The sequence below is a fragment of the Poecile atricapillus genome, chromosome 2 (assembly GCF_030490865.1).
Source record: "Poecile atricapillus isolate bPoeAtr1 chromosome 2, bPoeAtr1.hap1, whole genome shotgun sequence".
In the NCBI taxonomy this organism is placed as follows: Eukaryota; Metazoa; Chordata; class Aves; order Passeriformes; family Paridae; genus Poecile; species Poecile atricapillus.
The window spans coordinates 153809119-153827012 of record NC_081250.1 but is presented as its reverse complement, the minus strand read 5'-3'; the positions used below and the strand labels follow the sequence as shown (position 1 = coordinate 153827012).

Sequence of the window (17894 nt, the reverse complement as noted above, 5' to 3'; positions counted from 1 at the left end):
TTCTTCATTTTTTTGAATAAATTTCTCCATTTTGGGCTGATTTTCTCCTCTTTTTGGGGTGATTTTCTGAATTTTTGGGTAATTCTGGGTTTTTTGTGCTGATTTCTTCATTTTTTGGAATAAATTTCTCCTTTTTTGGGGTGATTTCCTCCTTTTTGGGGTGATTTCCTCCTTTTTGGGGTGATTTTCTCAATTTTTGGCTAATTCTTATCTTTTTTTGTGCTGATTTCTTTGTTTTTTGGACAAATCTCTCGTTTTTGGGGTGATTTTGTCCATTTTGGGCTGATTTTCTCCATTTTGGGGGGATTTCCTCAATTTTTGGATAATTCTTGTGTTTTTTTGTGCTGATTTCTTCATTTTTTTGATAAATCTCTCACTTTTGAGGTGATTTCCTCCATTTTGGGGGGATTTCCTCAATTTTTGGGGTATTTCTTCCCATTTTTGGATAATTCTTATCTTTTTTTGTGCTGATTTTTTCATTTTTTGGATAAGTTTCTCCTATTTGGGTTGATTTTGTCCATTTTGGGCTGATTTTCTCCTTTTTGGGCTGATTTCATCAATATTTGGGCAATTCTTGTCTTTTTTTGTGCTGAATTCTTCATTTTTTTTGAATAAATCTCTCACTTTTGGGGTGATTTCCTCAATTTTTGGACAATTCTTGTGTTTTTTTGTGCTGATTTCTTCATTTTTTTGAATAAATTCATTTATTTTGGGGTGATTTTCTCCTTTTTCGAGGATTTCATCAATTTTTGGACAATTCTTGATTTTTTTCTGCTGATTTCTTCATTTTTTTGAATAAATTTCTCCTTTTTGGGTTGATTTCATCTTTTTTTGGGGTGATTTCATCAATTTTTGGGTAATTCTTGATTTTTTTCTGCTGATTTCTTCATTTTTTTGAATAAATCTCTCACTTTTAGGGTGATTTCATCAATTTTTGGATAATTCTTGATTTTTTTGTGCTGAATTCTTCATTTTTTTTAATAAATTTCTCCATTTTAGGGTGATTTTCTCTTTTTTTGGGGTGATTTCATCAATTTTTGGGCAGTTCTTGGGGTTTTTTGTGTTGATTTCTTCATTTTTTTGAATAAATCTTTCATTTTTGGGGTGATTTCATCAATATTTGGGCACTTCTTGTCTTTTTTTTGTGCTAATTTATTTATTTTTGGAATAAATTTGAATAAATAATGCAATAAACTCTTAAAATCCCCCAAAAACCTCACCAAAACCCCCCAAAATTTAAAAAAAACCTCTAAAAAACTCCCCCAAAATAAAAACAACCCAAAAAGACCCCAAACCCCCCCTAAAAATAAAAAGAAACCAAATATTTGGATTTTGGAAAAAGCAAAAAATTTTTTAAAAAGCCCAAAAACTCCCAAAAAATTATAAAAAAAGAACTTCAAAAAAATCCCCAAAAATAAATAAGAAAATACAAAAAATTGGATTTTGGGAAAACCCAAAAATTAAAAAAAACCCCAAAAAACTCCCAAAAAATTAAAAACAAATTGGAACAAAATTCCCCAAAAATCAGAAAAAATTCCAAAATAATCCCAAAAAATCCCCAAACACCCCAAAAAATCCAAAAATCAAAAGAACCCCTAAACCTCCCTAAAAAACTTTTCCAAAATCTTTTCAAAACTTAAAAAAACCCCCAGAGAAACTCCCAAAAAATTGAAAAAAATTCCCCAAAAATCCAGAAAAATTCCAAAAAAATCCCCCAAAATTTCCAAACATCCTAAAAATCAGAAGAATCCCTAAACCTCCCCCAAAAAACTCCCAAAAATAAAAAAGTAAAAATAAACAAAAATAAAAAAAAACCGAAAAAACCACCCAAAAATGAAAAAAAATTGGAAAAAAATCCTAAAAAATCCAGAAAAATTCCAAAGAAATCCCCCCAAAATCCCTAAAACCTCCCAAAAAAACCCCAAAAATCAAAAGAATCCCAAAACCCCTTTAGGAAACCACCCAAAACCCTTCAAAAATTAAAAAAAAACCCAAAAAACTCCCAAAAAATTGGAAAAAAATTCCCAAAAAATCCAGAAAAATTCCAAAAAAATCCCCCCCAAAATCCCTAAAACCTCCCCAAAAAAACAAGAATCAGAAGAATTTCTAAACCCCTTTAGAAAATCACCCAAAATCCTTCAAAAATTAAAAAAACCTAAAAAACTCCCAAAAATATATTAAAAAAATTGGAAAAAAATTCCTAAAAAATCCAGAAAAATTCCAAAAAAATCCCCCCAAAAATCCCTAAAACCTCCCAAAAAAAACAAGAATCAGAAGAATTTCTAAACCCCTTTAAAAAACCAACTCTTCAAAAATTAAAAAAAAACCAAAAAAAACTCCAAAAAATTTTATAAAAAATTGGGAAAAACTTTAAAAAAAAATTGGAAAAAAATTCCCAAAAAGTCCAGAAAAATTCCAAAAAAATCCCCCCAAAATAAAAAAAAATTCCCCAAACCTCCCAAAAAACCGAAAATCAAAACAACTCCTGAACCCCTTTAGGAAACCAACTTAAACCTACTCAAAAATTAAAAAACCCTAAAAAACTCCCAAAAATGTAAAAAAAATTGGAAAAAAATCCCAAAAAATCAGAAAAAAATCCCCAAAAAATCACTAAAAATCAGAAAAAATCCCCCAAAAAATCAGAAAAAATCCCCCAAAAAATCAGAAAAAATCCCCAAACCCTCAAAAAACCAAAAATTCAAAGAATCCCTGAACCTCCCAAAAAAACCCCTCCCAAAACCCCTTCAAAAATTAAAAAAAACCCAAAAAAACCCAAAAAAACTTGGAAAAAAATTCCCAAAAATTCCAGAAAAATTCCAAAAAAATCCCAAAAAATCAGAAAAAAAATCCCCAAAAAATCCCCAAACATCCCAAAAAACCAAAAATCAAAACAACTCCTAAACCTCCCCCCAAAAAACCCCTCCCAAACCCCTTCAAAAATTAAAAAAACCCCAAAAACTCCCAAAAAATTGGAAAAAAATTCCAGAAAAATTCCAAAAAAATCCCAAAAAACTCCCAAAAAATTGGAAAAAAATTCCCAAAAATTCCAGAAAAATTCCAAAAAAATCCCAAAAAACTCCCAAAAAAATGGAAAAAAATTCCCAAAAATTCCAGAAAAATTCCAAAAAAATTCCCAAGAATTCCCAAAGCTCCCAGAATTTCCCAGGGCAGTTCCCAGCTGGCTGCTGATGTTTTTTTGGTGTTTTGTGGCAGAGGGCCGGGCGCAGCGGGAGCGGCTGGAGCTGCTGGCGTCCTTCTCTCTCTTCGGGAACGTCATGTCCATGGCCAGCGTGCAGCTGGCAGGGGCCAAGCGTGACGCCCTGCTGCTCAGCTTCAAGGATGCCAAGGTGGGAAAAACCTCAAAATCCCAAATCCCAAATCCCAAATCCAACCCCAAATCCCAAACCCAACCCTGAACCCAAACCTCAAACCAGCCCCAAACCCCAAATCCCAAACTGCTGCTCAGCTTCAAGGATGCCAAGGTGGGAACAACCCCAAATCCAACTCCAAATCCCAAACCTCAAACCCAAACCAAACCCTGAACCCAAACCCCAACCCTGAACCCAACCCTGAACCCAAATCCCAAACTGCTGCTCAGCTTCAAGGATGCCAAGGTGGGAAAAACCCCAAATCCCAAATCCAACCCCAAATCCAACCCCAAATCCCAAACCTCAAACCCAAACTCAACCCTGAACCCAAATCCCAAATCCTAAACCAGCCCCAAACCCCAAATCCCAAACCTCAAACCAGCCCCAAATCCCAAATCCCAAACTGCTGCTCAGCTTCAAGGATGCCAAGGTGGGAAAAACCCCAAATCCAACCCCAAATCCAACCCCAAATCCAACCCCAAATCCAACCCCAAATCCCAAACCCAACCCTGAACCCAAATCCCAAACCCAAACCCAAATCCCAAACCCAAATCCAGCCCTGAACCCAAATCCCAAATCCTAAACCAGCCCCAAATCCCAAACCCCAAACTGCTGCTCAGCTTCAAGGATGCCAAGGTGGGAAAAACCCCAAAATCCCAAATCCCAAATCCCAAATCCTGAACCCAAACCAAACCCTGAACCCAAACCCCAACCCTGAACCCAACCCTGAACCCAAATCCCAAATCCTAAACCAGCCCCAAACCCCAAATCCCAAACTGCTGCTCAGCTTCAAGGATGCCAAGGTGGGAGAAACCCCAAATCCCAAATCCAACCCCAAATCCAACCCCAAATCCCAAACCCAACCCTGAACCCAAATCCCAAACCCAAACCCAACCCTGAACCCAAATCCCAAATCCTAAACCAGCCCCAAACCCCAAATCCCAAACTGCTGCTCAGCTTCAAGGATGCCAAGGTGGGAAAAACCCCAAATCCCAAATCCAACCCCAAATCCAACCCCAAATCCCAAACCTCAAACCCAAACTCAACCCTGAACCCAAATCCCAAATCCTAAACCAGCCCCAAATCCCAAATCCCAAACCTCAAACCAGCCCCAAACCCCAAACCCCAAACTGCTGCTCAGCTTCAAGGATGCCAAGGTGGGAAAAACCCCAAATCCAACCCCAGATCCAACCCCAAATCCAACCCCAAATCCCAAACCCAACCCTGAACCCAAACCCCAACCCTGAACCCAACCCTGAACCCAAATCCCAAACTGCTGCTCAGCTTCAAGGATGCCAAGGTGGGAACAACCCCAAAATCCCAAATCCAACCCCAAATCCAACCCCAAATCCCAAACCTCAAACCCAAACTCAACCCTGAACCCAAATCCCAACCCTGAACCCAACCCTGAACCCAAATCCCAAACTGCTGCTCAGCTTCAAGGATGCCAAGGTGGGAAAAACCCCAAAATCCCAAATCCAACCCCAAATCCAGCCCCAAATCCAAATCCAAACCCTGAACCCAAATCCCAAACTCAAACCAGCCCCAAACCCCAAATCCCAAACCCAAATCCAGCCCTGAACCCAAATCCCAAATCCTAAACCAGCCCCAAATCCCAAATCCCAAACTGCTGCTCAGCTTCAAGGATGCCAAGGTGGGAACAACCCCAAATCCCAAACCTCAAACCCAACCCCAAATGCAACCCCAAATCCCAAACCCTGAACCCAAATCCCAAACTCAAACCAGCCCCAAATCCCAAACCTCAAACCCAAACTCAACCCTGAACCCAAATCCCAAATCCTAAACCAGCCCCAAACCCCAAACCCCAAACTGCTGCTCAGCTTCAAGGATGCCAAGGTGGGAAAAACCCCAAATCCAACCCCAAATCCCAAACCTCAAATCCCAAACCCAACCCTGAACCCAAATCCCAAACCTCAAACCAGCCCCAAACCCCAAATCCTGAACCCAAACCAAACCCTGAACCCAAATCCCAAACCCAAACTAAACCCCAAACCAAACCCCAAACCCAACCCAACTCAGTTTTGGGGTGCAGTTCCAGATTTTGGGGTGCAATAATCAGATTTTGGGGTGCCATGAGTGGATTTTGGGGTGCAGTTCCAGATTTTGGGGTGCCATAAGAGGATTTTGGGGTGCCATGAGTGGATTTTGGGGTGCAGTTAATGATTTTGGGGTGCCATAAGAGGATTTTGGGGTGCCATGAGTGGATTTTGGGGTGCAATAACCGGATTTTGGGGTGCAGTTAATGATTTTGGGGTGCAATAACCGGATTTTGGGGTGCCATAGGTGGATTTTGGGGTGCAATAACTGGATTTTGGGGTGCAATTAATGATTTTGGGGTGCAGTTAATGATTTTGGGGTGCAATAACCGGATTTTGGGGTGCCATAGGTGGATTTTGGGGTGCAATAACTGGATTTTGGGGTGCAATTAATGATTTTGGGGTGCAGTTAATGATTTTGAGGTGCAATAACCGGATTTTGGGGTGCAGTTAATGATTTTGGGGTGCAGTTAATGATTTTGGGGTGCAATAACTGGATTTTGGGGTGCAATTAATGATTTTGGGGTGCAGTTAATGATTTTGGGGTGCCATGAGTGGATTTTGGGGTGCAATAACCGGATTTTGGGGTGCAGTTAATGATTTTGGGGTGCAATAACTGGATTTTGGGGTGCAGTTAATGATTTTGGGGTGCAGTTAATGATTTTGGGGTGCCATGAGTGGATTTTGGGGTGCCATGAGAGGATTTTGGGGTGCCATGAGTGGATTTTGGGGTGCAATAACCAGATTTTGGGGTGCAATAACTGGATTTTGGGGTGCAATAACCAGATTTTGGGGTGCAATTAATGATTTTGAGGTGCAATAACCAGGTTTTGGGGTGCAGTTAATGATTTTGGGGTGCAATAACCGGATTTTGGGGTGCAATAACCAGATTTTGGGGTGCAGTTAATGATTTTGGGGTGCCATGAGTGGATTTTGGGGTGCCATGAGTGGATTTTGGGGTGCAGTTAATGATTTTGGGGTGCAATGACTGGATTTTGGGGAGCCATGAGTGGATTGAGGGTGCAGTTACTGATTTTGGGGTGCAGTTAATGATTTTGGGGTGCAATAACCGGATTTTGGGGTGCCATGAGTGGATTTAGGGTGCAGTTACTGATTTTGGGGTGCCATAAGAGGATTTTGGGGTGCCATGAGTGGATTGAGGGTGCAGTTAATGATTGATTTTGGGGTGCAGTTAATGATTTTGGGGTGCAATAACTGGATTTTGGGGTGCCATAAGTGGATTGAGGGTGCAGTTACTGATTTTGGGGTGCCATGAGTGGATTTTGGGGTGCAATAACCAGATTTTGGGGTGCAGTAATCAGATTTTGGGGTGCCATGAGTGGATTTAGGGTGCAGTTAATGATTTTGGGGTGCAATAACCAGATTTTGGGGTGCCATGAGTGGATTTTGGGGTGCCATGAGTGGATTTTGGGGTGCCATGAGTGGATTTTGGGGTGCAGTTAATGATTTTGGGGTGCCATAAGAGGATTTTGGGGTGCCATAACCGGATTTTGGGGTGTTTTTCCCAGCTCTCAGTGGTGGAGTACGACCCCGGCACGCACGACCTGAAGACGCTGTCCCTGCACTACTTCGAGGAGCCTGAGCTGAGGGTGGGACCCAAAATCCCCCAAATTCACCCGAAATTCACCCCAAATTCACCCCAAATTCACCCCAAATTCACCCCAAATTTACCCCAAATTCACACAAATTTACCCCCAATTTACCCCAAATTTATCCCAAATTACTCCCAAATTTACCCCCAAATTTACCCTGAAATTTACACAAAATTCACCCAAATTTACCCCCAAATTTACACCAAGTTCACAGAAATTTACCCCAAATTTACCCCCAAATTTACACCAAATTCACAGAAATTTACCCCAAATTTACCCCTAATTTACCCCAAATTTACCCCCAAATTCACACAAATTTACCTCCAAATTCACCCAAATTTACCCCCAAATTTACACCAAATTCACAAAAATTTACCCCAAATTCACCCAAATTTACCCCAAATTTACCCCAAATTTTCCCCAAATTTACCTCCAAATTCACCCAAATTTACCCCCAAATTTACACCAAATTCACAAAAATTTACCCCAAATTCACCCAAATTTACCCCAAATTTACCCCAAATTTACCCCAAATTTTCCCCAAATTTACCTCCAAATTCACCCAAATTTACCTCCAAATTTACCCCAAATTTCACCCCAAATTCACACCCAAATTCACCCCGAATTTACCCCAAATTTCCCCAAATTTACCCCAAATTTCATCCCAAATTCACCCAAGTTCACCCCCAAATTTACCTTGAAATTTACCCCAAATTCACCCAAATTTACCCCAAATTTACCCCCAAATTTACCCTCAAATTCACCCCAAATTTACTCCAAATTTACCCCAAATTTAACCCAAATTTACCCCCAAATTCACCCCAAATTTACCCCCAAATTCACCCAAAATTTCACCCCAAATTTACCCCAAATTCACACAAATTTACCCCCAAATTTACACCAAATTCACAGAAATTTACCCCAAATTTACCCCAAATTTACCCCCAAATTCACACAAATTTACCTCCAAATTCACCCAAATTTACCCCCAAATTTACACCAAATTCACAAAAATTTACCCCAAATTCACCCAAATTCACCCCAAATTTACCCCAAATTTACCCCTAATTTACCCCAAATTTTCTCCAAATTCACCCAAATTTACCTCCAAATTTACCCCAAATTTCACCCCAAATTCACCCAAGTTCACCCCCAAATTTACCTTGAAATTTACCCAAATTTACCCCCGAATTTACCCCCAAATTACTCCAAATTTACCCCAAATTTATCCCCAAATTTAGCCCCAAATTTACCTCAAAATTCACCTCAAATTCACCCAAATTCCCTCCCAAATTCACCCAAATTTACCTTGAAATTTACCCCAAATTTATCCCCAAATTTATCCCCAAATTTACCCCCAAATTTACCCCAAAATTCCCCAAATTTACCCCAAAATTCCCCAAATTTACCCCAAATTCACCTCAAATTTTCCCCAAATTCACCCAAATTTACCCCAAATTCACCCAAATTTACCCCCAAATTTACCCTCAAATTCACCCCAAATTTACTCCAAATTTACCCCCAAATTTAACCCAAATTTAACCCAAATTTACCCAAATTTACCCCAAATTTACCCCCAAATTTACCCCAAAATTCCCCAAATTTGCCCCAAATTTACCCCGAATTCACCCTAAATTTTCCCCAAATGTACACCAAATTCACCCAAATTTACCTCCAAATTCACCCAAATTTACTCCCAAATTTACACCCAATTCACCCAAATTTACCCCCAGTTTTACCCAAATTCACCCCCAAATTCACCCAAATTTACCTCAAATTCAACCCAAATTTACCCCAGATTTCCCCAAATTTACCTCCAAATTCACCCAAATTTACCCCAAATTAATCCCCAAATTCACCCCAAATCCCCCCAAATCCCCCCAAATTCCTGGTTTTTCCCGTTTCTCCCCATTTTTTCCCCATTTCCAGGAGGGTTTCGTGCAGAACGTGCACACGCCGCGGGTTTGGGGTCACTCTGGGATGGATTTTGGGGTTCCCCCAGCTCCAGAATCCCCCCAAATCCCCCCAAATCCCCCATTTTTCCCCATTTTTCCCCATTTTCCCCAATTTTCCCCGTTTTTCCCCATTTCCAGGACGGTTTTGTGCAGAACGTGCACACGCTGCAGGTTTGGGGTCACTCTGGGATGGATTTTGGGGTTCCCCCATCTCCATTTTTCCCTGTTTTTCCCCATTTTTCCCCATTTTTCCCCGTTTCCAGGACGGTTTCGTGCAGAACGTGCACACGCCGTGGGTTTGGGGTCACTCTGGGATGGATTTTGGGGTTCCCCAGCTCCATTTTTCCCCAAAATCCCCCCAAATTTCCCATTTTTCCTCATTTCCAGGATGGCTTTGTGCAGAACGTGCACACGGAGCTCTGGGATGGATTTTGGGGTTCCCCCAGCTCCAGAATCCCCCCAAATCCCCCATTTTTCCCCATTTTTCCCCATTTTTCCCCGTTTCCAGGACGGTTTCGTGCAGAACGTGCACACGCCGCGGGTTTGGGGTCACTCTGGGATGGATTTTGGGGTTCTCCAGCTCCATTTTTCCCCATTTTTCCCTGTTTTTCCCCATTTCCAGGACGGTTTTGTGCAGAACGTGCACACACCGCGGGTTTGGGGTCACTCTGGGATGGATTTTGGGGTTCCCCAGCTCCAGAATCCCCCCAAATCCCCCATTTTTCCCCAAATTTCCCCGTTTTTCCTCATTTCCAGGACGGTTTTGTGCAGAACGTGCACACACCGCGGGTTTGGGTGATGCCCTTTGGGGATCCATCCCTTTGGGGTCACTCTGGGATGGATTTTGGGGTTCCCCCTGCTCCTGAATTCCCCCAAATCCTCCCAAATTCCCAGTTTTTTCTTGATTTTCCCCGTTTTTCCCCATTTCCAGGAGGGTTTTGTGCAGAACGTGCACACGCCGCGGGTTTGGGGTCACTCTGGGATGGATTTTGGGGTTCCCCAGCTCCAGAATCACCCCAAATCCCTAATTTTTCCCCATTTTTCCCCATTTTTCCCCATTTTTCCCCATTTTTCCCTGTTTTTCCCCATTTCCAGGACGGTTTTGTGCAGAACGTGCACACGCTGCGGGTGTGGGTGATGCCCTTTGGGGATCCATCCCTTTGGGGTCACTCTGGGATGGATTTTGGGGTTCCCCCATCTCCATTTTTCCCTGTTTTTCCCAATTTTTCCCCGTTTTTCCCCATTTCCAGGACGGTTTCGTGCAGAACGTGCACACGCCGCGGGTTTGGGGTCACTCTGGGATGGATTTTGGGGTTCCCCAGCTCCATTTTTCCCAATTTTCCCCATTTTTCCCCATTTCCAGGACGGTTTCGTGCAGAACGTGCACACGCCGCGGGTGCGGGTGGATCCCGACGGCCGCTGCGCCGTCATGCTCATCTACGGCACGCGCCTGGTGGTGCTGCCCTTCCGCCGCGACTCGCTGGCCGACGAGCACGAGGGGCTGGTGGGAGAGGGGTGAGAGACCCCCCAAAACCCCCAAAACACCCCAAAAACACCCCAAAAACACCCCAAAAACCCCCCTGAACCCCCGTCCCCGCAGGCAGAAGTCGAGTTTCCTGCCCAGCTACATCATCGACGTGCGGGAGCTGGACGAGAAACTGCTCAACATCATCGACATGCAATTCCTGCATGGCTACTACGAGCCCACCCTCCTCATCCTCTTCGAGCCCAACCAGACCTGGCCCGGGTCAGTCTGGGGGTTCAGGGGGGATTTGGGGTGATTTTGGGGGATTTGGGGGGTGTTTGGGGGTGTTTGGGGGGTTTTTTGGGGGTCCCAGCCCCAGCAATTCCTGCATGGCTACTACGAGCCCACCCTCCTCATCCTCTTCGAGCCCAACCAGACCTGGCCCGGGTCAGTTTGGGGCTTCAGGGGAGATTTGGGGTGATTTGAGAAGGTTTAGAGGAGATTTGGGGGTGTTTAGGGGGATTTGGGGGTGTTCAGGGGGTGTTTAGGGGGGTTTTGGGGGTCCCAGCCCCAGCAGTTCCTGCATGGCTACTACGAGCCCACCCTCCTCATCCTCTTCGAGCCCAACCAGACCTGGCCCGGGTCAGTCTGGGGGTTCAGGGAGGATTTGGGGTGATTTTGGGGGATTTGGGGGTGTTTAGGGGGATTTTGGGGTGTTTTGGGGGTGTTAGGGGGGTATTTGGGGGTCCCAGCCCCAGCAGTTCCTGCATGGCTACTACGAGCCCACCCTCCTCATCCTCTTCGAGCCCAACCAGACCTGGCCTGGGTCAGTTTGGGGGTTCAGGGGGGATTTGGGGGGATTTTGGGGGATTTGGGGGTGTTTAGAGGGGATTTTGGGGTGTTTAGAGGGGTTTTGGGGTGTTTAGGGGATATTTGGGGTGTTTAGAGGGGTTTTGGGGTGGTTTAGAGGGGATTTGGGGTGTTTAGAGGGGATTTGGGGGTGTTTAGAGGGGATTTGGGGTGGTTTAAAGGGGATTTGGGGGTGTTTAGAGGGGTTTTGGGGTGGTTTAGAGGGGATTTTTTGAGTTTTTGGGGGTATTTGGGGTGGTTTGGGGGTATTTGGGGCAGTTTGAAGGGGATTTGGGGAAGTTTAGGGGGTATTTGGGGGTGTTTAGGGAGTATTTGGGGTGGTTTTGGGCATATTTGGGGTGGTTTGGGTGTTTTTGGGGCGGGTTTGGGTGTATTTGGGGGTGTTTAGGGGGTATTTGGGGAGGTTTTGGGTGTATTTGGGGGTGTTTAGGGGGTGTTTAGGGGGTATTTGGGGGTCCCAGCCCCAGCAGTTCCCCCAAGGACACCCCAAGCCCACCCTGCTGGTTCCGACTGACCCAACCACACCCGGCCTGGGTGGTCTGGGGGTCCCAGGGGTGACAGTGACCCCAGTTTGGGGTGACAGTGACCCCTGAAATGGTGACACAGGGACAGGCCAGGGGTCAGTGCCTGGTTTGGGGTGACAGTGACCCCTCAATGGGTGACAGTGACCCCAGGGGGTGACACAGGGACAGGCCAGGGGTCAGTGCCTGGTTTGGGGTGACAGTGACCCCTCAATGGGTGACAGTGACCCCAGGGGGTGACACAGGGACAGGCCAGGGGTCAGTGCCCGGTTTGGGGTGACAGTGACCCCAGTTTGGGGTGACACAGGGACAGAGCAGGGGTCAGTGCCCGGTGTGGGGTGACAGTGACCCCTCAATGGGTGACAGTGACCCCAGGGGGGGTGACACAGGGACAGGGCAGGGGTCAGTGCCCGGTGTGGGGTGACAGTGACCCCAGTTTGGGGTGACAGTGACCCCAGTTTGGGGTGACACAGGGACAGGGCAGGGGTCAGTGCCCGGTGTGGGGTGACAGTGACCCCTCAATGGGTGACACAGGGACAAAGTGTGACAGGGCTGGGGGGGTCAGGGGTCACCCCTGGGGACATTGGGGTATCCCCAGAGGCTCGTGGCAGTGACACCTGGGGGGGTCAGGGGGTGTCAGGTGACACACAGGTGACACAGAGGTGACATTCGTGTCCCCACAGGCGCATGGCAGTGACATGTGAGGGGGTCAGGGTGTGTCAGGTGACACAGAGGTGACACAGAGGTGACATTTGTGTCCCCACAGGCGCGTGGCAGTGCGACAGGACACCTGGGGGGGGTCAGGTGACACAGAGGTGACACACAGGTGACACACAGGTGACATTTGTGTCCCCACAGGCGCGTGGCAGTGCGACAGGACACCTGCAGCATCGTGGCCATCTCGCTGAACATCCTGCAGCGCGTACACCCGGTGATCTGGTCACTGAGCTCTCTGCCCTTCGACTGTACACAGGCTCTGCCTGTACCCAAACCCATCGGTCAGTGACAGTGACGGTGACACAGTGACAGTGACAGTGACACAGTGACAGTGACAGTGACACAGTGACACAGTGACAGTGACACAGTGACAGTGACACAGTGACACAGTGACAGTGACACAGTGACAGTGACACAGTGACAGTGACACAGTGACAGTGACACAGTGACACAGTGACACAGTGACACAGTGACAGTGACACAGTGACACAGTGACACAGTGACAGTGACAGTGACACAGTGACAGTGACACAGTGACAGTGACACACAGTGACAGTGACACAGTGACACAGTGACACAGTGACACAGTGACAGTGACACAGTGACACAGTGACACAGTGACACAGTGACAGTGACACAGTGACACAGTGACACAGTGACACAGTGACAGTGACAGTGACAGTGACACAGTGACAGTGACACAGTGACACAGTGACAGTGACACAGTGACAGTGACACAGTGACACAGTGACACAGTGACACAGTGACAGTGACACAGTGACAGTGACACAGTGACACAGTGACAGTGACACAGTGACAGTGACACAGTGACAGTGACACAGTGACACAGTGACAGTGACAGTGACAGTGACACAGTGACAGTGACACAGTGACACAGTGACAGTGACACAGTGACAGTGACACAGTGACACAGTGACAGTGACACAGTGACAGTGACACAGTGACACAGTGACACAGTGACAGTGACACAGTGACAGTGACAGTGACAGTGACACAGTGACAGTGACACAGTGACACAGTGACAGTGACACAGTGACAGTGACACAGTGACAGTGACAGTGACACAGTGACAGTGACACAGTGACAGTGACACAGTGACAGTGACACAGTGACAGTGACAGTGACACAGTGACACAGTGACAGTGACACAGTGACAGTGACACAGTGACACAGTGACAGTGACAGTGACAGTGACACAGTGACACAGTGACAGTGACAGTGACACAGTGACAGTGACACAGTGACAGTGACACAGTGACAGTGACAGTGACACAGTGACACAGTGACAGTGACACAGTGACACAGTGACAGTGACACAGTGACACAGTGACAGTGACAGTGACAGTGACAGTGACACAGTGACACAGTGACACAGTGACAGTGACAGTGACACAGTGACAGTGACACAGTGACACAGTGACAGTGACACAGTGACACAGTGACAGTGACAGTGACACAGTGACACAGTGACAGTGACACAGTGACACAGTGACAGTGACACAGTGACACAGTGACAGTGACAGTGACACAGTGACAGTGACAGTGACACAGTGACAGTGACACAGTGACACAGTGACAGTGACAGTGACACAGTGACAGTGACACAGTGACACAGTGACAGTGACACAGTGACACAGTGACAGTGACAGTGACACAGTGACACAGTGACAGTGACACAGTGACACAGTGACAGTGACACAGTGACAGTGACACAGTGACACAGTGACAGTGACACAGTGACACAGTGACACAGTGACAGTGACAGTGACACAGTGACAGTGACACAGTGACAGTGACACAGTGACACAGTGACAGTGACACAGTGACACAGTGACAGTGACACAGTGACACAGTGACAGTGACAGTGACGCAGTGACAGTGACACAGTGACAGTGACACAGTGACAGTGACACAGTGACTGTGACAGTGACACAGTGACAGTGACACAGTGACAGTGACACAGTGACACAGTGACAGTGACACAGTGACAGTGACACAGTGACACAGTGACAGTGACACAGTGACAGTGACACAGTGACTGTGACAGTGACACAGTGACAGTGACACAGTGACAGTGACACAGTGACAGTGACACAGTGACACAGTGACACAGTGACACAGTGACAGTGACACAGTGACAGTGACACAGTGACAGTGACACAGTGACAGTGACACAGTGACACAGTGACACAGTGACAGTGACACAGTGACAGTGACACAGTGACAGTGACAGTGACACAGTGACAGTGACACAGTGACAGTGACAGTGACACAGTGACAGTGACACAGTGACACAGTGACACAGTGACAGTGACACAGTGACAGTGACAGTGACACAGTGACAGTGACACAGTGACACAGTGACACAGTGACAGTGACACAGTGACAGTGACAGTGACACAGTGACAGTGACACAGTGACAGTGACACAGTGACAGTGACACAGTGACAGTGACAGTGACACAGTGACAGTGACACAGTGACACAGTGACAGTGACAGTGATAGTGACACAGTGACAGTGACACAGTGACACAGTGACAGTGATAGTGACAGTGACACAGTGACAGTGACACAGTGACAGTGACACAGTGACAGTGACACAGTGACAGTGACAGTGACACAGTGACAGTGACACAGTGACACAGTGACAGTGACAGTGACAGTGACACAGTGACACAGTGACACAGTGACAGTGACAGTGATAGTGACACAGTGACAGTGACACAGTGACAGTGACACAGTGACAGTGACACAGTGACACAGTGACACAGTGACAGTGACAGTGACACAGTGACACAGTGACAGTGACACAGTGACAGTGACACAGTGACACAGTGACAGTGACACAGTGACAGTGACACAGTGACACAGTGACACAGTGACAGTGACAGTGACACAGTGACACAGTGACAGTGACACAGTGACAGTGACACAGTGACACAGTGACAGTGACACAGTGACAGTGACACAGTGACAGTGACACAGTGACAGTGACACAGTGACACAGTGACAGTGACACAGTGACACAGTGACACAGTGACACTGTCCCCTGCAGGTGGTGTGGTGACACTGTGACACAGGTGACACACAGGTGACACTCAGGTGACACAGGTGACACACAGGTGACACACAGGTGACACACAGGTGACACACACAGGTGACGCACAGGTGACAGTGTGACACAGGTGACACACAGGTGACACTGTTGCTGTCCCCTACAGGTGGCGTGGTGACACTGTGACACACACAGGTGACACACAGGTGACAATGTGACACAGGTGACAATGTGACACAGGTGACACACAGGTGACACACAGGTGACACACAGGTGACACTGTGACACAGGTGACACTGTGACACTGTCCCCTACAGGTGGCGTGGTGACACTGTGACACACACAGGTGACAATGTGACACACACAGGTGACAATGTGACAATGTGACACTGTCCCCTACAGGTGGCGTGGTGACACTGTGACACACAGGTGACACTGTGACACACACAGGTGACACCCAGGTGACACTGTCACTGTCCCCCGCAGGTGGCGTGGTGATCTTCGCGGTGAACTCTCTGCTGTACCTGAACCAGAGCGTTCCCCCGTACGGGGTGGCCCTCAACAGCCTCACCTGCGGCACCACCGTCTTCCCCCTGCGTAAGGGAGCCTCGCCACCGCCATCCTCATCATCATCACCTTCATCATCGTAACCTTCATCATCCTCATCATCCTCATCATCATCACCTTCATCATCGTAACCTTCATCATCTTCATCCTCATCATCTTCATCTTCATCATCTTCATCATCTTCATCATCCTCATCATCATCACCTTCATCATCTTCATCTTCGTCATCTTCATCTTCATCACCTTCATCATCTTCATCCTCATCATCATCCTCATCATTGTCATCTTCATCATCATCACCTTCATCATCTTCATCCTCATCATCTTCACCTTCATCATGTTCATCATCCTTATCATCATCTTTATCTTCATCATCATCACCTTCTTCATCTTCATCTTCATCATCCTCATCATCATCACCTTCATCATCATCATCTTCATCATCATCACCTTCATCATCATCACCTTCATCATCTTCATCATCTTCATCATCCTCATCATCATCACCTTCATCATCTTCATCCTCATCATCTTCATCCTCATCATCCTCATCATTGTCATCTTCATCATCATCACCTTCATCATCATCACCTTCATCATCATCACCTTCATCATCACCATCATCTTCATCATCTTCATCCTCATCATCATCATCTTCATCTTCATCATCTTCATCATCCTCATCATCATCACTTTCATCATCTTCATCCTCATCATCTTCATCCTCATCATTGTCATCTTCATTATCATCACCTTCATCATCATCCTCATCATCATCACCTTCATCATCTTCATCTTCATCATCTTCATCCTCATCATCTTCATCCTCATCCTCATCTTGATCATCTTCATCCTCATCTTCATCATTGTCATCTTCATCATCATCCTCATCATCATCACCTTCATCATCTTCATCCTCATGTTCACCATGTTCATCATCTTCATCATCATCTTCATCCTCATCATCATCCTCATCCTCCTCATCACCCTCATCTTCATCCTCCTCCTCCTCCTCATCATCATCATCATCATCATCCTCATCTTTGTCCTCATCATCCTCATCCTCCTCATCCTTGTCTTCATCCTCCTCCTCATCAACCTCATCTTCATCATCTTCATCCTCCTCATCATCCTCATCCTCCTCCTCCTCATCCTTGTCTTCATCATCATCCGCCTCATCATCCTCCTCATCTTCATCCTCCTCAACTTCATCATCCTCATCCTGCTCCTCTTCATCACCCTCATCATCGTCCTACTCATCCTTCTCACCCTCATTCATCCTCATCATCCTCATCTTCATCCTCATCTTTATCCTCATCATCCTCATCCTCCTCATCCTTGTCATCCTCCTCATCACCCTCATCATCCTCATCATTGTCCTCCTCCTCCTCCTCATCATCCTCGTCTTCATCATCTTCATCTTCATCCTCATCATTGTCCTCCTCCTCGTCCTCCTCGTCATCCTCATCATCATAATCCTCATCTTCATCATCATCCTCATCTTCATCATCCTCATCATCTTCATCATCGTCATCTTTGTTATCTTCCGTATTCTCATCATCCTCATCATCCTCATCCTTGTCATCTTCATCATCTCCATCATCATCCTCATCCTTGTCCTCATCATCTCCATCATCATCCTCATCCTTGTCCTCATCATCTTCATCCTTGTCAACCTTGTTCTC

General features: G+C 46.0%; 1 protein-coding gene across 1 annotated transcript in view; it reads left to right on the top strand.

Annotated features, from left to right (window-relative positions):
* CPSF1 (cleavage and polyadenylation specific factor 1) overlaps positions 1 to 17894 on the top strand; it is an 84927-nt gene that overhangs the window by 5327 nt on the left and 61706 nt on the right. The window contains exons 4-9 of the mRNA XM_058830027.1: positions 3214 to 3347; positions 6955 to 7035; positions 10357 to 10508; positions 10594 to 10740; positions 12708 to 12847; positions 16129 to 16239. Coding sequence (XP_058686010.1) covers positions 3214 to 3347; positions 6955 to 7035; positions 10357 to 10508; positions 10594 to 10740; positions 12708 to 12847; positions 16129 to 16239 — 765 coding nt within the window. The remainder of the gene's footprint in view (positions 1 to 3213; positions 3348 to 6954; positions 7036 to 10356; positions 10509 to 10593; positions 10741 to 12707; positions 12848 to 16128; positions 16240 to 17894) is intronic.